This window comes from Myotis daubentonii, chromosome 2, assembly GCF_963259705.1.
Source record: "Myotis daubentonii chromosome 2, mMyoDau2.1, whole genome shotgun sequence".
In the NCBI taxonomy this organism is placed as follows: Eukaryota; Metazoa; Chordata; class Mammalia; order Chiroptera; family Vespertilionidae; genus Myotis; species Myotis daubentonii.
In genome coordinates this window covers 177594005-177621460 of record NC_081841.1, presented here as the reverse complement: position 1 = coordinate 177621460, position 27456 = coordinate 177594005, and the positions used below count along the sequence as shown (strand labels likewise).

Below are 27456 nucleotides of genomic sequence, written 5' to 3'. Positions count from 1 at the left end.
TCAGTTCTCAAGCCACTAAATTTTATCTTAAAGAAACCAATAGAAAAGAAGGATATAGTATCTTCCACATGTTTGTTAAACCGTAAATATTCTAAAGTTTTAAAACTTCATGATTTTACATGCCAAGTATACTTAGGTGAGCAGTGCTGATTTAATCTTTGTTCTTTTTCTCTTCTTTTATTTTGTAATATTACAGCTTCTAGAAAGGTCTCAAACAAAAAAATTCAAAAGCTATGAAATTTAGACTATGACAATAATTAAGAAAATGCAGAAAGGGCACTGGTAGATTTTTAAAAACTATTTTAATACAAGATTAATAGCAATTTTCTATCCAAATCAGAAATGAAAAATCTTAACCCAAATAATATTCATTTGACAATCACATAAAATTTTAGGTTTGATTGGTGCACACATTTATCCTGCATATATATTATGCATATGCACGCAGAGACCTCACTATTAGGCCATTGTTAGGTTTCTTTTCATGGACATACCTCCTTGCAAGGCAAGGTCAAAGATTCCAGGAACTATTCAACTGTGAGTGAGATTCACATGGCCCCATGCTAGGCTGAGTTCTCATGTTGTAGCAAATCATGATATAGCAAGGCTCCAGAATGCATACAAATCAATACTCTATTTGTATAATTTGGCCTAAAACTAAACACTGGCTAATGTCTCCACCGAGGAGGAACACATTGCAAATTTATAAGTTATGGTCTCCTTTACTCTTCTGCAGGCAAAGCTAAACTACCATTTGTTTGTCTTGTTAAAAGTCAGGTCTGTTAGTGACTGTAAGTAAATGATAATGAGTTTGAATTTCTGCAAGTTGTAGATAAGTCAAAACTTGCATTTCTAACACTTCCACCTTTAATCAAACCACTTGACAATTAGCCTTGCAAATAGAAGTAACAAAAGAATCACAACTCAGGAATTTGCTAAGGTTTTATTCCTCCTTGGGGACTTTAGTTGGTGTTCAGTGTGTAGCCAAAACATATGTATGTAATGGCTAAAGTATTAAAGTAGGCTAATGTCTGCAGCAGGGAATATAAATTAAATATCAGGGTTCTGTGACCAATAATATTTTCAGTTTGAGCTATAGAATGTTACTTTTATACTTAATTCAGCTTGTCAATGAATAATAGTGTTTCTCAGTGTAGACAAGTAGTATTTTCTATCCCTTACAATTAAAACAGGTCATACAAGATACTTATCTGGGTAAGTCACTGTAAGAGAGTCAGATTGCTATTGCTAAGGTTGTTTGAGGAAGGCTATAATCAAAGTGCCAACTTGACCTTCATTAAGATGACAGAAGGTTGTCATGGCTGTCCTTCAGTACAGAACCATAGCAGAGGTCTAATACGTGAATTTGTAATTCATTCTTCTCTGCTAAAGACTTTAGCCTCTGTTTAGCTTTTGTTGTAACATATACAAAGTATAATATACACCAATTACAGACGTGTATTTCTGTTAGAAAAATACATATTATAACTAAACATGTAAATAGAGGCACTTCAATAAGCTAAGTGTTTGCAGTTATGAGCATCACCCAACAAATTCTAGTTCCGACTTCAGTGAGCCCATCCCTCTCTACTTGTAACAGAGGTTATGATGTCATTACAGAACTTAGGAGACATCAAAGCCAAGAAGTCAGGTCATGAAAAATAATGCAGCATCATTGCTTCCCCTATCACAATGCTAAAATGAGAGAAATTAATTTGGCCAGAGGTGGGGTAGGGTGAGATGAGGTTCCAAAGTTCTTCTTAAATGGAGTAACTAGATTAAGTCTCATGTTAAATTAGCCTGAAATCATATGAAATATTAGAATGATGATAAAAACCAGAAAGTACAATTTGAATAATTTTGACCACATTCATGCAGGTGACTAATATTGTGGCATCATTAACTGATAGTCATTTCAGCTCTCTGCCTGGCTCAGATGGATCACTACATCTAACCATTATGAATACTATTAATAATGAAGGTGTTGATACAAATGAAGCAGGTGTTTATATGTTATCTGTGTGTTTAGTGTGTACAGAACATGGGTTCAGATTCATTAATATAATGTGTACTCATACATATGCACAAAACCATTTTGGGTGAAAACACAGGGAAAACAAGGCATTCTGATCTATTTCATAGAAAACAATGCAGACACATTTAAAAAAGGAAAGACTTGAAGTTTAAAGCCATAAAAACAAATTATTACTCAAAATTCTGTCAAACCAAGGTTGATTTAATTTGTATTGCACCTTAATTATTCGGAGAAAGACAATACTGATTTCTGAACATACAATGACATGAACAACATAAATTGGTCCTTCATAGAGCTATTTTATGTGGAATTGGTGACCGAAAGCCAAAGTTTGGCAGTGAAATGTTTTTCTAGAAGTATGTAATGCTGAATTAGGCTAAATGTTAATTTCATAAAAATCTTAATGAAAAAATGCCACAAAGTCTCTCAGAATTCTACGTTTCATATTTCATTAGGCATACTATAGCAATAGATGCTTCTAAATACTTTCAGTTTTGCAAAAGTGCTCAATTATACTTAATACTATTGTGCGCATATGCTCTACTTAAACGCAATGACTAAATCAATAACTAATTATAATTTTGATGAGGAAGGGGATTGAAAAATACCATTTACATGTCATTACTGCCAATGGGTTAATTAACAGTGAGTGACTGGTGTACTATGGTGTCTTAAAACATTACTTTTCCCAACCCCAGATGCATCATAAAAACCAAGAAACATATGGATAGTCAATGTATTCATAAAGCCCCATTTTGGTTTATTTTGCTTCTCTCTGTCAGGGGAGCACAGGGCCTAGCTTTGGCACACTTGGGTGGACCAGTTAGGCTGTAGCTCTAAATTGGCCTCTTGTGTTAGGACATTTTCTCAAGTGCCAGGTAGGAATCCTAGGCTGAAGGCATTGTACGTGGAAACAATGGTTTTGCATGAATAACACATTCTTTACCCATACAGCTTCCATCACCAGTAATGTCCTACATACCCATGGCTTTCTCCATGAGCTCGATACAGTCTGGAGCATCCAGGACAAAGCACGCTCATGCAAAAAGGGTGTGCCCTGGCAAACTTTTATTAAATGGACAGTTAGATACGTAAAAAGGTCTCTTTCTTGATTCTTGGTGCTCACAGATCATTGAAGAATCCCTTCTCTGAGCAGCACAAAACAAGAAGAGCTGGTTGACAAAACATTTTTGTTACAAAGGTGTGTCAACCCTGAGCTTGGAATTAAGAAGTTAAAATCTGTGATTTATATATATATAGATATAAAAATAGATGATCATACTAAGACTAAAAAAGTGAAAGAAATCTCCATGTCAATACTATATATATATTTTTTTTTGTCTTGACTTTTTTTGTTGTGAGTTATTTTGTAAGAGAATGCCCTTGTGATGCAGAAACCAATTGACACAAAGAAAATGGCTAAAAATGAAAATTCACTGATGGGTCTAACTGCTTATCAGTTCACTAAAAGGAATCTTCATTTGGGAGGTAATGAGCACAGGGGCAGATACCAAATTAATGTCCAACCTATGGCTAAAGCAAAGCGATTGCATTTGTTGATGATTATTTTCCATTCAGATCCTTGAGGAGGATTAATGGATGGGGATGTCCACTAGTAACTGAAGATGAAGGGGAAATCTGTGCCAATTGGATCCAGTGGACAAAGACATTAAGAGAATTGAGGAGAATGGCACCATTACTGCAATTGAAAATTGGTCAGGGTGAGGGAGGTGCTGAGTTGTAGTAATATTTTGTGTCATTTTAAAGATAGAATTCAAATTTAGTACCAGTACCTCTAAATCAGTTTGGTGTTGTATGGTTAGAGTGCAAGACGATACCTCCAAGACAACAGTGTATTTTCACTTCACTAAAAACACTTTCAAACTTTCTCCCCATAGCATTTTTAAAAAAATGCAATGAGTCACAGAAAAGCTTACATTGGGAGTTGCCTGGTAATACTGAATTGATTGTGTTAAAGCTCTTTTATTTTTCTCTCTTGTTTGCTTCTTTGTTGAAAATGCAGTTGTCTTGGGGTTTGGCCTGATTTTATGAAGAATATTATTCCTACTTTTTTTTTCAAGTTGTTATAAAGGGGAGGGGGCGGGGATGACTCACAACGTGAGATTCCTTTACTTCTGCAGCATAAAAGCAAATGAAGGTAAGAAAATCTCCTGGTAGAAAGATTTGAGTAAGAATTCTCTAGAATAGACAATGTTCCCACAGATAGCAAAGGAAAGAGGAAGCAGTCCAGTCTGGCACCCGTTACTCTTTGGGAAAACAAAAAGGGAGGCAGAGTGCAGTACTGCTCTTCTCATAGAAAACGGTAAGTTTTTGTGGCATGGTCCATTGTCCAAGAGTGTAAGAAAAGAAGTGAGTTGGCTGTTCAAATAGCTAAAATGCAGTTTCATCTGACCAAAAACCCAGGATTATCTGCACAGTCTCTGCAGTGCCAGGACAATGCAGACGAGAGATGCTGAGAGCAGGGAGTGGCCGAACTGGGCTGCAGAAGAGTCTACTTCTCTCCGGTCGGGATCTACAGCAGGGGCCTCCGTGGTGACAAACTCAAACTCCGTGGGACACACGTCATCCATGCACCCACTGCCACTCCCCGAGCCACTGGATTCATCACCTGGTGTGGACAGATTGACAAAGAAAGTTAGACCACAACCTGGAAAGACTGGAGGCTTGTAACAGAATTGGGCATGGTAGTGGGAGGGGACAGTCCCCCACCCAATGGTTCCCACCCCATCTCAATAGTTTTTTTTTTCTTTTGAGAGAGAGAGAGGAAGAAAGAGAGAAACATCAACATCTATCGGCTGCCTCCTGCATGCCCCCTGCTGGGGATCAAGCCCACCACCAGGGCGTGTGCCCTGACTGGGAATCTAACTGGTGACCTCTTGGTCAATGCTCAACCACTGAGCAACACCAGCTGGGCTTGACTACTTTTTTTGACCTCTGTTCCCCTAAGAACAAGGATAGACCTTGTCTCAACCAGCCTCTCCCTTTAAACCAGGTGTTGATTAACGATGGCTTGCAGGCTGATCTGGCTTGCTGCTTGGTTTTGTATGGCCCACAACCCAAGAAAGATTTTTATGTTTTCAAGTGTTTGGAAAAAAATCAAATGAAAAATAATATTTTGTGACATGTAAAAAATGTGTATGTGAAATTTTAACGCCAGTGTCCATAGAGAAAGTTATAATGGAATGTAGCCACAGCCATTCACTTATACATGGTTTAATTCTCTGTTCACACATGGCCCTCAAAGCTGAACATGTTTAATGTCTGGTCCTTTACAAAAATAGTTTGCCATTTCTTGCTTGAAACCAATGCCCAGGTGCCCAAACAGTATGTGGTCTTAGTGCAGCATCTTGCTTGCTCAGCATGCCTCTGGGCCTGTTCTATTCCCAATTCTTACTGCTTTGTTCTTTCCTGTTTCATAAATCCTGTGTGTCAGACCTGGGTCCCAGATCAGGCTCCATCAATTACTAGCTGGTGCAATTGTGTTGTTTACTTGTTTTCTTATTTCTTACTAGAGGCCCAGTGCATGAATTTGTGCTTTGGTGGGGTCTAGCTGGCCCGCCTCGATGGGGGCCCATCAGGCCAGGCCAGTGAGGGGGAGGGGGCGCAGGTGGTTGGCCGGCTCCAGCCCCGATTGGGGTGTTGGGGGCCGTTAGGGGGCGGGGCCAGCGAGGGGGGGATGATCAGGGCCCAGATCAGGCTGGTTGGCTGCCACAGTGTGTGTCATAGTCACTGGTCGTCTTGGTCATTCTGGTCGCTGGGCTCATATATATACATTAGTCCCCTCCACGAGAATGTAAACTTGCTGGGGGCAGAGACTTTGTGTCGCTGTGCACTTCTGATCCCCATGCCTTTAATGATCCCTGGCATACAGCAGGTGCTCAATAAATAGCTCGTGGAGTAAATAAATGTGCCTTGGGCAGTTTACTCAGGTTCTGTCATTTTCCTCATCTCAGGAAATATGGACAATAGAATTAACTTGCAGAGTATGTGTGAAGACAGCCACCCTCATGAAATGTGCGAGGACACCAAACCCAGTGCTCACAATGATGCCTGATGGAAAACACATGGTTCCCGCAGCAAAGGTGACCTGGATTTTAACTTGCTTTATTTAATTTAAGTGAACTAGGACAAATCAGTTAGCCTTGTTGAGGCTCTGTTTCTTCTTATCCTATAAAAATGAGAATAATCCAATTTATTTCACAGAATTGTTATGGTGTATAAGTGAGATGATGTTCCTGGGAGGACTCAGGAGACTGTAAACCTGGTAATGACATTTGCTGTTTTCTCCACTTGCTCAATGATTCCATCCATAGCCCTGACTCCTCCCTGCTGGCCTTCAGTGATGCCGAGCTTGCCACGCTGCTCCTGAAAGACTGATGCCATCTTGGCTGCTTGATGCTACTTAAGTAAAAGCTAAGGTGATACAGGGGCTTCTCTAATGTATCCTGGCGGAGAACGGCACAACTCATCACAATTTATTTTGTTTTAAAAAGGGACATCTAAATACCAGATAAGATCACTTGAATACAGTCTACCAGGTTCTTAACATTTTCTCTGATTTATCTTTAGTGGCCTTTACAAGGGGGAAAATGACCATTAATTAAATTCAGAAAAAACAGAGTTGCTAAGGGGGTTGTTCTAAACACTAGTATCACGAACAAGAAGTAATTTAACCATTACAAAAATATTATTAAAGCTATTTAGAATATTAAAAATGTGGTAAGCAAATAATGACAGGGGATTCCAGATGAGAAAAGTAATGGCCCCATCTCTTTCTGAGAGGAATCACAAATGCATGGGTGATTTTTAAAAATGTCAAAAGCAATAAAGGTGATTATGGCTAGAAGATGTAATAATGGTTTGTATGACAGACACTATCATAACATAAAGGGTCAAATTTGGTACTTGGTTTAGAGTTAAGTGACTCTCTTAGCTACTATGGATTTTTGTTTGTTTGCTTCTTAAGGGGAAATGGAGCAAAATTTCTCCTCAAGAATTTTCCATAAGCATTGCAGACTGACATGTATAAAACCTCTTCAGGTAAGAGGAGAGAGAAACAAGACCAGCATCAACTAATCCTTATGCATCTTGAATAATTTATTCTAATGGTCATTATCCAGATAATAAAACATTTTGTTAGCTAGAGAAGACAGAACAGATAAATTGAGATGAGTGAGGCTAAGTAATGAGCAAGGGAGAAGCAGAAAAGGCTAAAACCTTGTGTTCTCTTCTGAAGAGGAAAGGAAGGGCATAGTAAAGAGGAAGATAAATAATGTGGTGAGTCTGAGAAATTTTATAGCAATGAAGTCTATCTGGTGGGCAATTACCCTGAATTCAGAAAATTAATTTTTGTTATTTAAAATATAATAAAACACTAAAATATTTCTGCAGGGGACAACTCAGTAGGATGATGGCTAAGACTTAGATGAAACCTCTTTCTATCTCATTAATTCAAGCACACAAGCATCACCTTTGGCATCAGTGACCAAATTACAGAATCACTGGCAACTCCACATCTCATGTTCAAGAAATATTTTCCTGAGAACTCTCTCTGTAAGGGTGCTTACTTAAAAAAAACCCCAAAACTAACAAAAAAGTGCCTTAATAGTTATGCATCTGGAAACCATTTAGACAAAAACCAAATATAGTTTCATATCAATGTTCACTTAGTAGCCTTTCAAGTCACTTCTGATGCTTTTATGATATTTAATAAAATAGTTAAGTGTGATGTTGCATCTATATTTTACTATTTCTCTAAATATTTCAGATATAAATGTCAATGGTTTCTGTATGTGTATGACTGAATAGAGAGAACATAAATACAGTTGAATTAATGGCACATGAGATATTATCTTAGCTCCTTTAAAAATGGCCTCTGTGTGGCCGGCATGGCTCAGTGGTTGAGCATCAACCTATGAACCAGGAGTCATAGTTCGATTCTCAGTCAGGGCACATGCCTGGGTTTTGGGCTTGATCCCAAGTGTGAGATGTGCAGGAGGCAGCCAATCAATGATTCTCTCTCATCATTGATGTTTCTCTTTCTCCCTCTCCCTTACTTTCTAAAATCAATAAAAAAATATGGCCTCAAATGAACTTCCCAACAACCTCTTAGGCAGGTGCTTCCCATTGAATAGTAGAGGAATGGATCAACTGGCAGATGAAACTCAATTTTAGCTTTGGTACAGCTGAATTCAATCCACTAAAATTTAGTGGGTTGCATCCTTAAGACCAGCTATGACTTTAGTAATATCCTAAGTTTTGTGAATCAGAGCTTTCTGTCTAAAGGACTATAAACAGTTTTGTAGATTGGGCAAGAATAGCACAAGAGGAAAGGTGCACATTGCTCTTAAGAGAAATGCTGGTATAATTTTCAGTGACCATTGTTCACTCTGGAGGTTACTGGTAAGGACTTTCTTACTTGTGTCCTGGAAGTTGACGTCATTGCCATTGTACGCATTCTTTAGTTTGTTGGTCATCACGCGGAGAGCCATGATCTGCTGCCTGATGAAAGTGTCGGGCCGGGTGATGTCCACGTCCACCTCAGGATTGTTGATCTGGTTGGTCAGCCCATCATTCATGATCTCAGGCAAGTATCTGCAGGGCACAGAGAGAGAGAGGACAGATCAGGATGAGGCAGGAGGGACCTGGAAAATGGATTCTGCCACACTGTTTCTAACAGTGAGCCAAAACCTTGGTAGAATCAGGGCCCAGTTCTTGGAAAAAAAGGCCGAAGTAAAACCTTGAAATAAATGTTCTCAGATGAAGATTGGCTAAAATGGCTTCACGGTAGTTTTTTAAAATGGCACTGAATTCTTAGGTAGGCTTACCTACAGATGAATGCACAATTGGGGACTTACAGAAATTATTACTTTAAATTAACTACTGTTTCTCTCTCCATCCCAATGTTAGATACTTAAGTCAGGAACTTGATAGCTTGCTTAACAATCCTGTTGATTTTGTTAGTAAGAACTAAACTTGCAAATTATTTATGATCTTACAGAGCTCTCTTATATGAGGATGTTTTTCTCAACTGAGGAGGCCCTGACCTAAGATTTTATAAGAAGAATCTTCAGATAAAAATAACCATCTTTGGAAAGTTTGAGGAGTCACCAGTGATTGCTGGAATACTTGAGCTGTCCATTAGGGTTTTTATTTTACAACTAGGGGCCCGGTGCATGAAATTCGTGCACTGGGTGTGTGTGTGGGGGGGAGTGTCCCTCAGCCCAGCCTGCCCCCTCTCACATACTGGGAGCCCTCAGGCGTTGACCCCCATCACCCTCCAATCGCAGGATCGGCCCCTTGCCCAGGCCTGATGCCTCGGCCAGAGGCGTAGACCCCCATCACCCTCCGATCGCCTGATCGGCCCCTTGCCCAGGCCTGACGCCTCTGACAGAGGTGTCAGGCTTGGACAGGGGACCCCCATATCCCCCTGATCACTGGCTCTGGCCCCCGCCCAGGAATCATGCCTGGGCAGGGGACCCCCATCTCCCTCTGATCGCTTGCTCCACCCCCCGCCCAAGCCTGACGCCTCTGACCCAGGCTTCAGGCCTGGGCAAGGGGACCATCATATCCCCCCAATCCCCGGCTCCGCCCCCCACCCAGGCCTGATGCCTCGGCCAGAGGAGTTGACCCTCATCACCCTCCGATCACCAATCACCGGATCGGCCCCTTGACCAGGCCTGAGGCCTCTGGCCTAGGCGTCCGGCCCGGGCAGCGGGGACCCGCAGCTGCAGCGGCCCCGCGATCGTGGGCTCCGCTTTAGGCCCAGGCAAGGGACCCCTAGCTCCCGGGACTGCCAGCTTCGACCGTGCCCAGCTCCCATCGCTGGCTCCACCCCTACTTCCTGCTACCACTGGCCAGGGCGGCAAAGGCGCCTGATTCTCCGATCATGGCTGGGGCCCCAGGGCCGCCTTTGCCCTGCCCCCCAGCTCTTAGCTCCCCCCTGGGTTTCCGATCACTGTCAGTGGCAGGTGGCTTCTTCCTGCTTTCCCTTTCGCCTCCCTGCATTGTGCCTACATATGCAAATTAACCGCCATCTTGTTGGCAGTTAACTGCCAATCTTAGTTGGCAGTTAACTGTCAATCATAGTTGGCAGTTAACTGCCAATCATAGTTGGCAGTTAACTGCCAATCATAGTTGGCAGTTAACTGCCAATCATAGTTGGCAGTTAATTTGCATATAGCCCTGATTAGCCAATGAAAAGGGTATCGTCGTACGCCAATTACCATTTTTCTCTTTTATTAGATAGGATAGAATCTTGGGTCTAATTTAATATTCAGTAAAATAGAGGGTAAATCAAATGGTTCTTTAATTTTCTTACTTGTACCGAAATGGCAAATTTATATTAATGTTTCTTTTACTTGTAATAAAATGTCAAAATTGTCTGTTCTTCAAAGTCAACTGCCTACTCTGCCCAGGTGTATTTATACCGGGGGAAACCAAAGATCTGAGAAAAGTGCTTGGAGCCCTCTCTGACTCTGTACTCTCATGATCTGTCAGTTTTCCTTCCTCCTACTCTTCTTCCACCACTTCTTCTCTCATTTCCCGTGTCCCTCTGGAGTGCAGACAGCTAGAGCAGCCTCACACTGACTTCCCTGTTCCGTCTTCCCTTTTTAGTGCAGTCTGCACATGCTGTCTGATTAATCTTCATGAAATACAGCTTTCATCTTGTCGTTCTTCTGTTTTAAAATTTTTGATGACAGTACCTAATGTCCACTGAGAGCTTATGGAAGCCAGGCGCTGTGCCAAGCACTTGGACATGCATTTTAAAATCCAGTCTCCCAGCAATTGTAGGTACTATTTTATCCCCATTTTGTAAAGTAGAAAACTGAGGCATAAAGAGGAAAACATAACTGTGTAAAGTCACAGAGCTAATAGATGGCAAAATGATGACTAAAGCCTGGGCAGTGCCCCAATCCTGCACCATACTGCCTGTCAATCCTAAGCTCCGATCCACAGCAATCAAAGCCCATTTCCATCCCATCTCCCCTTTCTTATGCTGCAGTACTTGCTGTAAAGGACCTTCCTTGCCTTACAGAATCTACTCCCTGCATACATCTGCTGCATGCCTCTCTCTGCCGTACACCTTATCTTTGCCTACTGTCCCTTTCCCACTTAGATCCCAAATATCCTGAAGACCCAGGCCATTCTTCACTCTCTCCTTAAGATATTTCCAGCTTTTACGGATCTTCCCATTCCTCCGTAGGGCTGCCGGCTCAGCTGACATTTTGTGCACAGCATCAAGCCACCTGCTGAGGGAGTAAGGTGAGGCTGAAACCAGCCCGAGTTCTGTGCTCATAAAGCTATGCATCTGCAGGGCACTAGTCAGCGAAATGGGTACCTTTTATTTTGCTTTTGTTGGAATCCTTTTATTTTAGAAAATTTCAATATATACCAAAGTGGAGACAAGAGGATAACAATCCCCATGTACCGACCTGGGTGCTTTTCTCTAATTCCTGCAAAGGCTCTATATTTGTTTGTGCCCTGGTATGAAACAGGGCTACCCTCAAAGGGGTAAGAAAGAGAGTTTAAAGAAGAGACTATTTCTAAAGGTGTAGACAGGGTTGAAGGAAACCAGCACAGGGTATTGGAGAACCCTGGGAGTCAACTGCACAAAAACTGAAATCACAGACAGGGGCCCAGTGACATGACAAGAACCATCATTAGGTTATGATTCCCTGACCTCTGTAGTGCCTCCTTCTGACCTCTGGCTGCTGTCTCCTACTGGCTGAAACCAAGTGGAAGCCAGCATGCAAGGGGGCCCAGGTAATTCACTTGGTAGAGGTTCTCCCTCTGGGCAGAGATCAAGGTGGAGGGCTGAAGAGTGGTTTTCAGGGGAATCAGGACACCAGGCACAGACATCTGGTAGGCTGGGGACTAACTGCTATTATTATCATTCTTTTACTGCCTCTACTACTGCTGCCTGAAAGCTGAAAAACACTCCCTTTCCCTTTTCTTTTGCGTGCTTCCTGTTTGCATATTCTTGTACAATACACTTAAAATTCTTTATTTTCCTACTGGTAACATTCCAAGTTCCAGAAACAAAAGGCTCTATCCATCAGTCTCCAGAAAAAGAAATAGAGACACACAGAGAAACATACATTTAAGCCATTTGTTCAGCGATTGAAATCTTATGCCTGATGGGTTTGTGTATGCATTGGTTTACTCATTTAAAGTCAGAGGTCCCGGAAGAAGCTCCGTGTCTTTATCCATATCTTGAACAAAATCAATTTCCCAATGTTCACTACATAATGAATAACACAGCACACAAAGTGCATCAAAAATTCTTTTCCAAAAGGCTTCACAATATTTACTGCCTTAAAAAGTTCTAATTGAAATTTTTAAAAAGTCATGGAACTCTACATCTCTTCGTTTTCGCAGTAAAGAACTTCTGTGCTGCCTTTTAATATAGGTGATATACCAATAAAATTTTATGGGATTCTGAGATTGTTTTCCAGATCTGACTTCTAAAACGTGGCATTGGATTGACTATATTTGACATTCGATTATATGTGCCAAGCCCTGTGATCTCCACCTAATTATTAAAGCCCATTGGAATAAACAATAGCCAGTCCAAGGCTAACCTTTGCTGGTACTGGAGCAGAGAGGGGCTGAAAGGTGACCGTCGGTGTTGCCCCTCGACATTTAGGACAATGATTCTTGCAGCTGGACCTGTGCTGAGTCAGGGGGAGCTTTGTTTCTTTCAGATGCTGTGCGCGCTGCATGGCTGGCCGAGACTCATTTATCAGACGCTGACTGCTCTAGCTTACATTGGGAATGGTACCCCTGGGAGTCTGAGCCTACAGGAACAATGAGAGACTGCCAAATACACCCAGCCTCTAACTGTGCCTACTGATGCTCAGCCACTTACAATAAACACAAGGAACAATGCTCCCGTGTCCTCAGGAACCTTTTCTCCTTTCTATGTATTCAAAGGGCAACTCTAGAGACAATGTGGGAACTTAAACTGAAAAACACTGTTGAACAGGAAAATGGCCATTTTGTCACTCCACAGTACATCCTGAGGACAAATTTGTGGATGGCCGGTGTGCAGCCTGAAGGGTCTATGGGAGCCCAGGTCAGCACCAGGACTCATGAGCCCATTTATTTGTTGCCTCTCGGGGTTGATCTCTTTTTATAATGATCAGATACTGCAAGAATGGATATATATCTTTGAGCTCATACTATTCTTCCCTTTATTACGTTTTGCACCAGCCCTTTGGCATGACAACGTTCTATTTTTGCACCCTCACAGTTCTGGGAGGCATGGAAAGGAAGGAGACTCTTGCTACAGGTAGCTCAGGTTCTGAAGCTGGATGCACATTTACCTGGGGCAGAGAGAATCCAGAAAGAAGGACAACTAGGGTTGTCATCGTTTTTCAATGTTTCATTCTGTGGGGTGGCAAGTGGGTGGTACAGTCAAGCATAGTTTTCTCATCCTGGTTCCATGTATAGAGTCTAAATCTTTGGCAGTTTTGAAGAATTATTGTTTTTAACATTTGCTGTTATCTGAATGTATATGCATCCCTCCAATTCATATGTGGAAAACCTAATGCTCAAGGTGATGCTATTATGGGCGAGGCCTTTGGGGAGCAAGTAGGCAGGGCTCTCAGGATTGGGATTAGTGCCCTCATTAAACTGTGTCTAGAAAGCTAGCCTTGCCCCTTCCGACACCTGAGGACACAGTAAGTCTGCCCAGAAGAGGGTTCTCACCTGGCCATGCTGACCTTGGACTTCCAGCCTCCAGAACGGCGAGAAATAAGTTTCTGTTGTTTATAAGATACTCCATTTGTTTTGCTGTGGCAGCCAAAACAGACTAAGACAGTGGTCGGCAAACTCCTTAGTCAACAGAGCCAAATATCAACAGCACTTCTTCAAAATAGGCTCGCCCAGGCCGAAAACCGACTTCTGCGCATGGGCCGCGAAGTTTCAATCGCGCCCGCACGTGGTATTTTGTGGAAGAGCCACACTCAAGGGGCCAAAAAGCCGCATGTGGCTTGCGAGCCGCAGTTTGCCGACCACAGTTTGTCTTAGTCACTAAGACACCTCATTTCATATTGTGATGCAGGCTTCCTAGATCACACGCAAACACTATAGCTGATTAGGGTGGAAGAGCCTCAAGGGAAGGTAAGGGGGATGATGCAATAACCTTGTGGGTGGCTGCAGGTTCTGTGCGGAGACCCTGCCTGACAGAGCTGACAGCCTCTGTCACCTGAGAGACAGTACACCTGAGAGATAAAGACATGTGCTCACAGAAGTGTCCCACAGACCAGCCATGGTGCCTGTCATTGGCAATACTCAAAGTCACTCCTTTCAGTTGCTACTTCCAGAAAGACCCTGTTGATATCTGAACCTGCTTGCTGGGAGGTAGAACACATTCACTAATCAATATTCAGTGTTTCTCATCACCACGTTGATGCTGGTAGTTGTTCTGATGAAAGGAGTTGCCTAGGAAGGGAATGGGCTACACAACTTTCAAGGTCTAATGGGATTTGAAAGTTAGTCAAGTCTGAGAAGTGGGCACTTGTAAGGAATGTTAGTTTTGTGGTGCCCAGTGGAGTGGGCAAGAGTCCAGGTGGAATCTGGGTCAGGAATGGGGAGAAATGGGATCCCAAGGTGCTGGCCTGGGTTTGTTTTTGGGTGCCTGACACTTCCTTTGGCGGCCCCGGCCTCGAGCACACTTTCTGTTGGCAAAAGCAGTTTCAGTTCTGTTTTTTGCCACAATGAGCTCTGTTCAATACATGTCTCTATAGTAAGTTCTAATTCTAAGCTACATACTCCTTCACCTTCAGCAGGTTTAAGAGTTGCACTAATGTAAGCTGATATAATTAGTAACACAGGTCTAAAACTCAAAAGTCTCCATAGTTCTTTTCCTGCAATCAATTAATTACCAAACTTTGATCTGATCTGAAATGAGGCCAACTAGAGTCCTCATTTATCCCACTTAGTGTAAATAGTAATGCATTTTGCTGCAGACATGTAATGTGTTTGATTGTGAGTTCCAGCCTCAAATTCTTCTGGGAGCACTGCTAAAAAAATTATGTACTGTGATGATTTTCTAAAATCTAAACAATTCTGAATTCTGAGACACAGATGGTCCCAAGGATCTCAAATAAGAGATTGTTGTGAACCTGGGTATCCATAACCTCTTTCAGAAGCTTTCTTAAAAATCTAAGTTTTTACGTCACTCTCATTAGGATGGTCATTATTAAAAAAAACCAAAAACATAAACTAGCAAGTGTTGGTAAGGATCTGGAGTGGAATGCAAGTGCTTGTCATTAAGCCTTTGGCTGCCCAGGCACACATTTCAAAAGACATCTATCTCCAATAAACATAATGTCAGTTGTAGGACTCAGCTACCAGCAAAACAACCAGATGAGGAAGTAGGCTGCCCCCATTCATGAAGGTCCCCTTTTAGAAAGCCCTGGGCAACCTGGATAACTGACCTCTTGAGTGACCACACATCTTCTTTCCTATTTCTAACTTCAGCTCATATGCTCTGAATTAGCCAATGAAGAGTGAACCTTGAAACCTTGGCCACCCCACTCTTGAATCCTAATAAAGGCAGAGCCCCAGGTCTGCTCTCTTTCTCTCTATCCATGATCTTGCTGTGAGGCCCACAGGCATGACATGCATCCCCCAGGACCTGTGAGTAATAAATCTTGTTCCTCCAAGTTCCCCCCCTGATGGTTTCTTGCTAAAGTGCGGTGATCATAATAAGAACTACAAGTGCAAACCCAGCTGCAAATTTGAGCCCCAGCAGAGGAAATGTCTGTGGAACTTGCTGTGAGTGATGTGTGTCTGGGACATGCAGCATGCATTCCCAACCAGAGGCAATGTCACCAATGGCCTTGAGACTGATGGAACATGGAGAAATTGGAGGTCTTTGTGTATGGCTAGAGGGAACGTAGACAGGTGGAAGTGTCATAGAAAACAGTGTGGCAGTTTCTAAAAAAATGAAACACAAAATTAACATATGATCCAGCAATTCCACTTCTGGAATTCTTATTCCAAAAGGATTGAAAGTAAGTACTTGAACAGATATTTGTACATCCATGTTCATAGCAGCATTAGTCGCAATAGCCAAAAAGCCAAAGCAACCCAAGTGTCCGTTGATGAATGAATGGATAAACAAATGTGGTATATAGATACAACACATTCAGCCCTAAAAAGGAAGGAATTTCTGGTGCTGGCATGGCTCAGTGGTTGAGTGTCAACCTATGAAAAAGGAGTTCATGATTTGATTCCTGGTCAGGGCACATGCCCGGGTTGTGGGCTCGATCCCAGTGTGGGGTGTGCAGGAGGCAGCCGATCAATGATTCTCTCTCATCATTTTTTGCTTCTATCTCTCTCTCCCTCTCCCTTCCTCTCTGAAATCAATACAAATATTTTTTTAAAGGAAGAAAATTCTGACACATGTTACTACATGGCTAAACTTTAAAGACACCATGCTAAGTGAAATAAATCTGAAATAGTCAAATTCATAAAGACAGAAAGTAGACTGGTGGTTGCTAGAGGCTGGGGAGGGAGGACAGGAGAAATAGTATGGAATGGGTGCAGAGTTTCAGTTTAAGAAGATGAAAAATTTCTTTGTGTGGATGGTGGTGATGATATACAATAAGTGAATGCATGTAATGTTACTGAAATGTACACTAAATTTTTTTTCCAGTTTGAGTTCTTTATTAAAAGGAAAACATGAAAAGTCTTTCCAATCAGGAAGAGTGCATAAGTCTTAATGATCCAGTGCATTGTTAATACTCTGACTTACTAAAATGATTCAAAAACTTGAGAAGAGAAAAAGAAAGTTCCTTGTATCATTTCTTAATCTTATTAGACCCAAAACATAACAAGGTTGCCAAATTATACAGACAGAGTTCTCATTTTGCCAGTTCCTATTTCCAAATTTGTAATGCTCCCCCTAACAGCTGACTTTTGAGAATATCAAAAAGCAAATACTTTCAAACACTCCTTGTGATGAAGTAGAAAAAGTCTTGGATTAGTAGCCAGTTGAAATGGATTTTTTTGCTTCAGCATTTCCAATAACTTCATGGTCTTCAGCAAGTCCTTTAACGTTGGGATCCTATATGTAGCAACATCAGCATCACAGGGGTGCGGTGGTATTAAAATGAGATCACTGAGATGGAAGCACCTTGGAATACTTGAAATGCTATATCACACATATAATGACTAAATTCCAGAGGATAGGATCTGAGAGAGCTAAGCTGACCAGTATTATCAAAGGAAGCAGAAGAGTTTACTGAAAAGTTTGTTATAGAAAAGCCCAGTCCCATTATAGGTTTATGTCTCCATTTCTCTTAGATGCATTTAACAGAATGGATTATATAGAGAAAATGAAGTAGAGACATATGCAGAGGAGACAGAGCCCGAGATAGCTCAAATGCATTACTCATTGCTATTCAAGGAGTAAGTTAAAGGTCATCCACGGGGCCATAACTCCTGCAGGGGAGCATCTGTCTGTCAAAGTGCACAGGCACCAGGGGGTTACCCTCACAGGCAATGACAACACGCCTAGTGCTGGCCTTGGCCTGATAATTGCATTTGGGGGGCAGATTACGTCTCATAATCGCGCAGTCTGTGACTTTCGCTACACTCGCAGGCAGCTCATCTTGCCATTCTTGCGTTGGATATTGGTGGTGCTGCAGATGCTATTAATGGTCCGGACGTTTTCATGGATGAAAGTGTTGAATCGCTTGTAACTAAACTGAGTCATCCCCCGAGTTTTCATCATGCTGTTGCAGTACAAGTTGTTGCCCCTATCATTGTAGGGCCCACATGTTGCCCCAGGAATCATTGGTACGTGTTCTGGCCATAGGAGGGCTGCACCAGCCTCAGCTCCGGCAGGGTCAGCAGCAAGAGCAGAAGCCATGAAAGGCTCTTCTGGAGAGCCATCAGCACCTAGGAGGTGCCCGCTTCTTCCTCCTTTGTACGAAAATGGGGAGCTGGTAGAAAATGCGAAGATATTCTGACTCCTGCTTTGGATCTGCGTGGCGGCCTGCGTGTATGTGGGTGCGAGCACTAACGGGATTAGGGTGAAGTGTGCTAAAAATTTTTTCAAATGGTAAATTTTAAATTATGTATATTTTACCACAATTTTAAGAACTGTCTTCAGTATAACCTTCTAAAGTTCTTGCTGTAGATTACTTCTTTCCCTTTCCAGTTTTCCTGACTTGGAAGTGGAGTCACTCAAAGCATGCTATAATTTTATAAATTCTTGAAGTCTGTTAAGTAAAGGCTGTCTGTGGCATTAGGTGCTTCAGAGAGATGTGGCCCTGAGGGGTGGTCAGAGGCACAGAGACTGGCCCCGGACACCTGAGGTGTCTCTGAGACCCAGCAGCGTAATCATGGACAAGCCGCTTAGCTACTTTTTACAATATTTCATTTGTTCCTATGTCTATAACACCTTATTTGTGTCATAAGCTGCTGTTTTGAGTGAATGTATATGAAAATGATTGAATGCAATTCTAAGGCATTCTTATGACAACTAAGTTGTTAACACAGCTCCCTGAAATGCCAAGTGTGTTTCTTAGCACTGGCTGACAGCAGCAGACTTTAGAGTTTGAAAGCGTAAATTCATGCAGAGGCCCAATGTCCGTGGCTTCCCTCCAGCTGGAGAACATGTGGCAGGACATGGTCTGGGAACTCCTGGAGGACACACAACTCATTGGCTGCAGCAGGGAGCAGAAGCTAAATTCTTTGACTTGGGCTCTTAACTCATTGGCAGGAGCTCCCCAAACCCATCCTTTCTTGGTAGAGCTGGAGTCAGCAAACTATAGTTCAGATAGGAAAGAAGACCACGAGCCAGGTGTCCCGGCTGCGAGCTGTCGACAGCAGCGTGCTTCTTTCCTCCTATTTGTAGCCATTTCTCACCACTTGCAGGAGGTGCACACAGGGTCTCTGCCCGCCTCCTGGATAGTCAGCTTTCCTGGGGGCTCCCCTTGCCGACTCTCTGTGCAGACTGATTTCCAACGTCCTGAGGTGTTTCCGGCCTGGTATGCGGGGGATGTTTTACCATCTTTCACATGCAGCGAGAGTGCTCTGGTACATATCTTGCAATCAGACTAAGATAACATTGTCCTGCCAGATCTGCCAAGTCACTGCCTCCGACAGATTTCTCATGCCCATGCATCATTTTGTCCCTCTTCCATCTGCTCAAACTTACCCAGTTATGACTTGCTATTTTCTTTGCGTAGTCAATCCACTCAGTGGCTTGTGACAGTGACTGATCTATTTTCTAGATTTTAAAACATTTTTCCTATTTCTTATAATTTATTGTATTCACTTCCTGGCCTCAGTTAGGTTTTCCTTGGGATGGCACTTATTTCTCATGTGTCTTAAAAGACAGCAGAGGCTCCCTGAAAAAGCTCAGTTTCCAAAGAGTCCCATTAATCCTCACCCCTCATCCAGGACCTTGATCCATTCCTCCCAGAGGCATTTTAAAGGAAGGACACAGTGGCAGCTTAAGCACTGGCTTACAGGGAGCAAAGGTGGAAAGTTGTCTTGCCAACTTCATGGGGAGAGAGAGGAGTCTGAAAATAACTGACTTGAGACACCTGAAGACTCTGTAATATGTATGTTCCATCATGAGATCCACATGCTACTGGGACTTGCCTCTCGGACTGGCTTCCTTTTGCGTTCTTCCTGCCTCATCCCACCCTCTGTCATACCCCTTTCCTTTATAACTCCTATGAGAGTACAGAAAGAATCCCCTGAAAAGAAAACAATCCTCAAGGAAGATGCAGACGATGTAAATTGACATGGTTGCACCCTCAAAAAGCAAGAATCTGCCTCTATAGGAGCAAAAAGGAAGAGCTTATATGAACACAAGGGCTTTATTTTTCCTTCTGTTGCCTGAGAAAGTTCTGAGCCGTGTGTGCTAACCATATAAAAGGTTTATTTCCTTCTGAGCTGTGCTTTCTTGCCTCTCATCTAATCATTCTTCCCTAGCTTTGGTACAGATGGCTCCTTCTGGCCACCCGGCTGCCCGGGACACCCTTCCCAGGGATGACGGATGACGGCAAGCAGCCTCCCGGGTCTCCAGGTTTACCCTGGGAACTATAGGAAGCCTAGATTTGTAACCTGCTCCACGACTCTTTAATTTTTTTCCCTTTGGCCTTCTAGATTATTATCGATTTTCTTCCCTTACTTACTAGCTTCCTTTCAATTCCTATTTGTCTGAGTTGAGTCAGAGTGCTGCCGTGGCTTCTCCTGTTTCATCCTAAAAAGTTGCACCCCAGGCTACCTTCTTGCTGGCCCCTGCACATGCATCCCAGGCTGCCTTGCTTGGGTGATAGCTGTTGCCATGAATTCTAAGGAAAATCCTTTCTTAGCTATTCTGATAAAGTAGGATGTAATTCTTGTACTAAGTACTGTGGACTACATTATTTTTTTTTTTTGCCTCCCCTCTCCCAGAACATATGCTGAAGCCTCAGCCCCAATGTGCTGGTATTTGGAGGCGGGGCCTTTGGAAGGCTTAGGTTTAGACAAGGTTGTGAGGGTAGAGCCCCCATGATGCAATCAGTGCTATTAGAAAAAGAAGAGATCAGAGTCCCTCTCTCTCTGTCATGTTAGGGCACAGGCTAAGAAGAGAGCTAACCCCAGAACCCAATCCTGTGGCACCTTGATCTTGGACTTCTAGCCTATGAGAACTAAATTTGTCTCAGCCGTTCAGTCTATGGTATTTTTGTTACCGTGGCTTGAGCTGGCTAAGCCACTAATTGAATCAAGTTCTAGCAGGGATTCAAAGTGCCCATGGTGACCCTCAAGGGCATCCCATTAAAGAGAACATCAAGGGTTTCCATGAAGACAAAGAGAAAACAACATGCTGCAATATACCGTCTGAGGAATAAAAAGGGAATTTCTTACATGTTAATAGGAGCTTAAAGGGCAACTGCCAGATAAAATACAGGTCTACCAGTTAAGTCTGAATTCCAGGTAAACAATGAATCTGTTTTGTAGTATACGTGTGTTCCATTTGGTGTCTGGTGTTTTTATGTGCTAAATCTAGCAAACGTGGCCTCAGAGCCTTGCTACTCAAATTGCAGTCCCGAGGCCACCAACAACCGCACACTCTGGAAGCTTGTCGGAAATGCAGAATCTCAGTCCCCACCCAGACTTCTTGAATCAGAATCTTCATTTTTAACAAGATGCCCCAAATTTAGCCTGCATATCAATGTTTGAGAAGCATTGTTTTTAAGTTGACAACCTATTTTTATGGACATTACTGCATTGGTTTTTATATTGTCCCAAGAGGCTGGAAAGGAAAGGGGAAGCAGGGACAGGGTCCTCTTGATGACCTGGTATTGTCAGAATAGAGATTTAAATGTTGACAGGGTCATGGCCATCTGCCAATTTCCTCCCATCAAAGGGCACAGTCTCCTCCTTGTGCTCTACCCCCTGTTTCCAGACTAGTTTAGCTATTAAAGCAGAGTGAGATCTCCCAGGGATGGATGAAGGTGGAGGCGGGGTACAAAGGTGGGTCCATATACTAGGGGAGCCAGTGCTCACACACCCTTGACAATTATCTCAACACAGCAGGTTTCACCCTGTGGCTGCCATAGCAGCCAAATGTATGTGTCTCCTGTTCTCTCTATTTCAAGTCGTTAATTTCAACAGATGCCATTCATTTAATAATAGCTATTTGGAAAAATAAAATAATCGCTGAGGTAAATGGACATATCCACTATAGGAGTAATTTTGATTTCAGAAATGTCAAATGTGAAATAGGTATGTTTCTGAATCAAGGAAGCATGGTAAAGAGCTATGGAGTAGCATTCAGAAAATACTAGTAATCAGGAGAAATATAGGTGATGGAAGACAGGCCTGACCAAATACCTAGATCGATAAAAGGGCTTCAGCAGTGGATGTGCCTGAAGAATGTGGCTGAAGGAGTCAATAAAAAATAAAGAGAGGGAATATGTCTGGGTTATCAGTGGTCTCTTCCTATAGGCTCGAGTGTAGCAACTCCAGACTGTGACAATCTCTATTAATGCTAATAAGCATTGCTGTTCCATTTCCATTAACACCTGTCAATGGATTTTTTTTTTAAAAATTTCTGGTTATTTTATTTCAGATGGATGATAAGAATAACCTTTCTTTCTTCTTCTTTTTTAAACAAGCATTCTTAAATGTCTGTCATCTGAAAATCTATACTTCAAAAGTAGGAAAAAATAGGTCATTATCTGCTTTAAAAATAGATTTTTCAACTTATAAAATTTCAGTTAAATTTCTTTAAATGAAAAGTCTCAAGATCAATTAATATTTGAATAAGAAAAACCTTCAATTAAATTTAATTCAACAAGTCTTTATTGGTTATCTACTTATTATGCTATTAAGTATAAAGTTATAATATTCCAGTAGAAGAATTTTTCAAAAAGGAACTAAAAGCAACAATGAAATTATAATATTTCAATGGGAATATAACTCAAGTCACAAATATTTGACAGCCTCATCTTTTTAGTAATATACTGGGTTACATTCTGGCATATTCTTGCAAATGATTTTATTGCATTAAGTTTGATGAGTTCCCTCACCTGCATAAAGTCCTTCAATGGCTTCCCATGGTCCTCAGGATAAAATTAAACTCTGATCCCTGAGTACTGTTCCAGGTGCTGGTCTAGTACCACCTATGTGGTCCTTTCCTAAACCTACAGTCCCACAGTATGGTACTTGAAGTTCCAAAATCCACTGTGCCTTTTCATATGTTGGCAGACAACATTGCCATGTTATAGCATTTAATCCACAGAGTTGTGCATGATATTTGGACAGAGGGAGTGCTTAAAGATATTGCTGATTGAATGATTAACTTAATGAATCAATGTAGATTCACTAAATCTTTTTAAAAAATGTTTTTATTGATTTGAGAGAGAGAGAGAGGGGAAATGAGAGGGATAGATAGAAACATCGATGACATTGGCTATCTCTTGCTCATCCTCCATGGGATTTAGCTCACAACTCATGCATTTGTCCTGACTGGGAATCAAACTTGCAACCTCCTGGTGCATGGGATGATGCTCAACCAACTGAGCCATGCTGGCCAGGGCAGATTCACTAAATCTTTTTCAGAGCTAAGGATCTGTTTCATTTGTTCTCCTAACCTGGGGAGGGCTGTGTTTTAGAGGCAGGATATAAAAGTGAAAAGAATACTGGGCTAGGATTTGGGAGATTTTAGCTGTCACCCTTGTTTGTTGGGTAACCTTGGACTAATCATTTACCCTGTCTGTGCTCCTGGGAGGAACTTGGCTGAACCTTCCCAGTCACCTCTAGCTCTAACTTCAATGATCTTTACCTTCCCCATTCATTTTCTTGATGGCGTGTATCCCTCCCCAGTCCACACCTGCAGCCACTTTTTATTTGGTATTTTCAAAGTTGTATATGCACCAAAATCCAGCAATCTGTGTAACCATTCATGGGAATGTGGTTTAAAACACAGCCTTCATTTTAGCCAAGACTGAAAGGTAAACGCAGATGGGAAAGAGCAGCTCAGAAAATCAGCCACTTTATCCATTAGGCCAGGGGTCCTCAAACTTTTTAAACAAGGGGCCAGTTCACTGTCCTTCAGACCATTGGAGGGCCGGACTATAGTTTAAAAGAAACAACTATGAACGAATTCCTATGCATACTGCACATATCTTATTTTGAAGTAAAAAAACAAAACGGGAACAAATACAATATTTGTATTTGCATGTGGCCCACGGGCCGTAGTTTGAGGACCCCTGCATTAGGCCATCTGGTCATCCTTCAGAGTGTCTTTCTGTTCAGTTATCAGGAAAGAACCTTAGAGGCTGGTAGCTCACAGCTGCATCTCCTAGCCAATGGTCTCTGTCCTAAAAGGCCAGACACTGGTAAATTACTAGGCATTTTTGAAGAGCATGTTGTTGATATCGTGAATATCTTCCTGTACCTCATGATCTAAGATTTGCACGTTGATATTTTGGAGCTACTTGAAATATAGCTTTTCCCATAGCTGTCTAGTCTTCTCTTTGTGAAGCTTTCCCCAGCAAGCTAATAATATGACTGCCAATAGATGCTAAAAACCACAACCCTACAATGTAAGCAAAACACCTAATGAGCATCTCACTGAATGCCTGCTTACCTTCTGCAGTTTCTCCTGAAGTTAACATCCATGTATCTTCTTGCTGTCTTTTGATCACAGCTGCTTCATATGCCCCAAACTGCCCAATAAGGCTCCAGAACAGACACCCCTCTTAGCTTCTCCACCTGCTGGTCAATCCCCAAAGATTCCTGGAGGCCAATGTACCAGCTGCTCTACCCACCTGCATCCCCACTGGGGAGGGTTCGGGCAGACCCCTCTCTTGGTGTCTTGCCCTGCTTGCCAACTCCCAGCCAGCCAGCCAGTTCCCCCGTCCAACTTCTCCACCCAATGATGACTCGGGCCAAACCCATTCCTGGGCTGATCCAAGAAATTGAGAGATTTCATATCAAGCGGCGATAGCACTGGGTAGCAGAGCAGCAGGGTGACAACAGAGCCATCTCTCATCAGGAGGCTCCAGTGGGACTTTCCTGGCAGGGGACCTATGAGAGTGCCCTCCTGGTTGTCCCTCCATCATTTTGTTTTCCCCCTTCCCCTTTCAATGAGCGCTTCAAAACACTTTTTGTCTTCAAGGGTAAAAAAAATTACAGTTGAATTTTCACTTCCTGTTTAACTTGTGATGGAAAAACACAGCAAGCCGTGCAAATGTAACTACGGATAAAAATAGCTCCGCTGTCTTAAAGTCGTTAAGTGAACATAAAAGGCTCTTCGTGATCTCAGGATATCCATAACCTGGCATCTGTCACCATGCCTCCACCTCATCCAGAGGCAAGGCGTTCAGAACAAGGATTCCATGCTTAATGGCACCTTGAGAGTAAGTGCTCCCAGGTGCCCATCAAACCTGTCACTCTGAACAGCTGTCGCTAAGTGACGACTTGTCCCCTCCACCCTCCATTGCTTTCTGCATAAACAGGTCTGCGGAGCTGTGCCAGGAGTGCCTTCCGGAGCTGGATGCGCAGAGCCCCGTCCGAAAGAACAGCGAGTCGCCCCTCACCTGGCTTTGCTGTGCCCGTTCCAGCATTCCTCTTCGTTGGACGTGCCCGCTGTCACGCTCTCATCCTTGCAGATGGTGTAGGGCAATGCCGACCAGACCTTTTTAGAGAGCTTCAGTTTCTCTTTTATGTCTGTGACCTGATCAAGAAAGCAAGGGAAGACAGTGACCATTCTCCCCAGGTGCTGTCCATCTCTACACAAGGACACCACTCAGGGGGGTGAGGATGTGTGCTAGAACCAGTACTTGGTTTTAAGAGGGAGACAGGATTGTTGTCCAGGAAAGACCCCCGCCCTCCTCCCTCAATCTTCCTCCAGCTTCTGGCAGAGAGCTCTCAAGTAATCCACTTTTTGTTTTCCATCTTTTCTGTCCCCCCTATCCTCTGAGTTAAGAACTTATGAAGCATCTCAACTGGCTCCGGGTCCCTGTCCAAATGGGAGAAGTAGGTGTGCCTCGCTGCAAACACCCCAAACACATTCTTTAGGATTCATTTGCCTGGATGTCACATAAATGCACCAAGAGATAAAACATCTTTCCCAATGGTCTACTTGTTTCTGCAAGAAATACATATTGTCACTAACTCAGCTGTTGGTAACCTCTGCTCCTGACTAATTGACAGGCCCGTATAGCAAACACTTGGCGAGCAGCAACCCAAACCCATTTAAAAATCTCTATTGCCAAAGAGAAAAAAGTCGTTCCAAACACAGGCAAGTGTACCATCCACAGCCCTGTGGATGGGTGGCCCGGAGAAGCTTAGTCACACCATCTTTAGTGTTTTCAGGCTCCACACTGACTGTGCTCCTGGGGAAAGGGTAGGAGAGAAATTCAGTCCCATTTCAGTTCCATAATTAACATCCAGAATCATGCAGACACAACCTTGATTTCCTGCTCTACTTACATGAACATTGGGAAAGTGTTTAAGCATTTGAAATGCATCTGCTATAGGTTGAATTATGCCCCCCAAGTTTATATGCTAAAGTCCCAACCCCCAGTTCCTCAGAATGTGATCTTATTTGGAGAGATGGTCTTTATAGAAGCAAAGAAGTTTAAAATGAGGTCATTTGGGTGCTCCAATCCAATAGGACTGGTGTTCTTACAAAAAGGGCAAATCTGGACACAGATATGCACAAAGGGAAGACAATGTGAGGGAACATAGGAAGAAGGCCTCCATCTACAAGCCAAGGGAAAACCTGGGAAAGACCCTTTCCTCAGAAGGAACCAATCCCACCGACACCTTGATTTTGAACTTCTAACTTCCAGAACTGTGAGATAAAAACTTTCTGTGGGTTTAAGCCATCTAGTCTGTGGTACTTTGTTATGGTATTCCTAGCAAATCTATATATGACTTCAGAAGGGAGAACCACTGAGACTTAATGGTGTAGTTGTACATTTGAGATCAATAGTCTTTGGACACAAAGTATTCTGTGTTTACTGTGGATGGAGTATAGACTTGAGAAAAAGAATTTCCAGAGGTCTTTTGTCAGGTTTAAGAGTGAACACAAAGACATAAAACACTCTGACAATTGATTTTGGCTCCTGTCATATTTCTTAGTAGTTCTAGAATGAGAGTCCTTGGCCCTTGTCATGTTTCTTAGTAGTTCTAGAATGATAGTCCTTGGCCCCTGCTTAACTGTGGTTCTGATGACGACAGGGGCTTCAGCCCTGGGACACATCTGCTCACCCATGAAGTGCTAAAGATGACGGGAACGCTGAATTAGAGAAATGGTACCTCTGCAGTGGTTCTCAACCTGTGGGTCGCGACCCCTGAAAATACATCCTGCATATCAGATATTTACATAATGATTCATAACAGTAGCAAAATTACAGTTATGAAGTAGCAACAAAAATAATTTTATGGTTGGAGGTTACCACAACATGAGGAACTGTATTAAAGGGTCATGGCATTAGGAAGGTTGAGAACCGCTGGAATAGTGTGATGCTACTTTTGCTTTAGAGTGTGAAGAACAATCCATGAGTAATGACATTCCAAGAAGTAACTTACACATCAGAAGTGTTTAGGAGGTCCTGAAACTTGCACTCCGAGTCTTCCCTCTCTCCCCCCTTTTGTTCCTGTGACCTTGGCCCACAGACTAACCCTGGCTTGCCTTTCAGGCGGCCTGACTGGGTAAGAAAGTTTGCAATAAGAGACTGTCCTTTTCTGCTCACCTCTCTAGGCACAGATGTCTGTGTATGTTGTTATTCATTTTTATTTCTTTTTGTTTTAAAGGTAAGTGTCATTCCTGGATAGACAGCACATAGATGTACATTCTGTTTCTCAATTACAAAAAAATCCAACCCCCCAAATACCAACTGATAAATGTTGAAAGGAAGCTAGTTAGA

At 42.5% G+C, this 27456-nt stretch overlaps 1 protein-coding gene and 1 pseudogene across 1 annotated transcript in view; both read right to left on the bottom strand.

Annotated features, from left to right (window-relative positions):
* Nucleotides 1-285: 285 nt before the first annotated feature.
* The window catches only part of GPC6 (glypican 6), a 1130094-nt gene continuing 1102923 nt past the window's right edge, over nucleotides 286-27456 (bottom strand). The window contains exons 7-9 of the mRNA XM_059684950.1: nucleotides 25120-25256; nucleotides 8475-8650; nucleotides 286-4664 (exon numbers count right to left, since the gene is read on the bottom strand). Coding sequence (XP_059540933.1) covers nucleotides 4462-4664; nucleotides 8475-8650; nucleotides 25120-25256 — 516 coding nt within the window. The 3' untranslated portion in view covers nucleotides 286-4461. The remainder of the gene's footprint in view (nucleotides 4665-8474; nucleotides 8651-25119; nucleotides 25257-27456) is intronic.
* LOC132226400 (ribonuclease 4-like) lies at nucleotides 17017-18151 on the bottom strand (annotated as a pseudogene).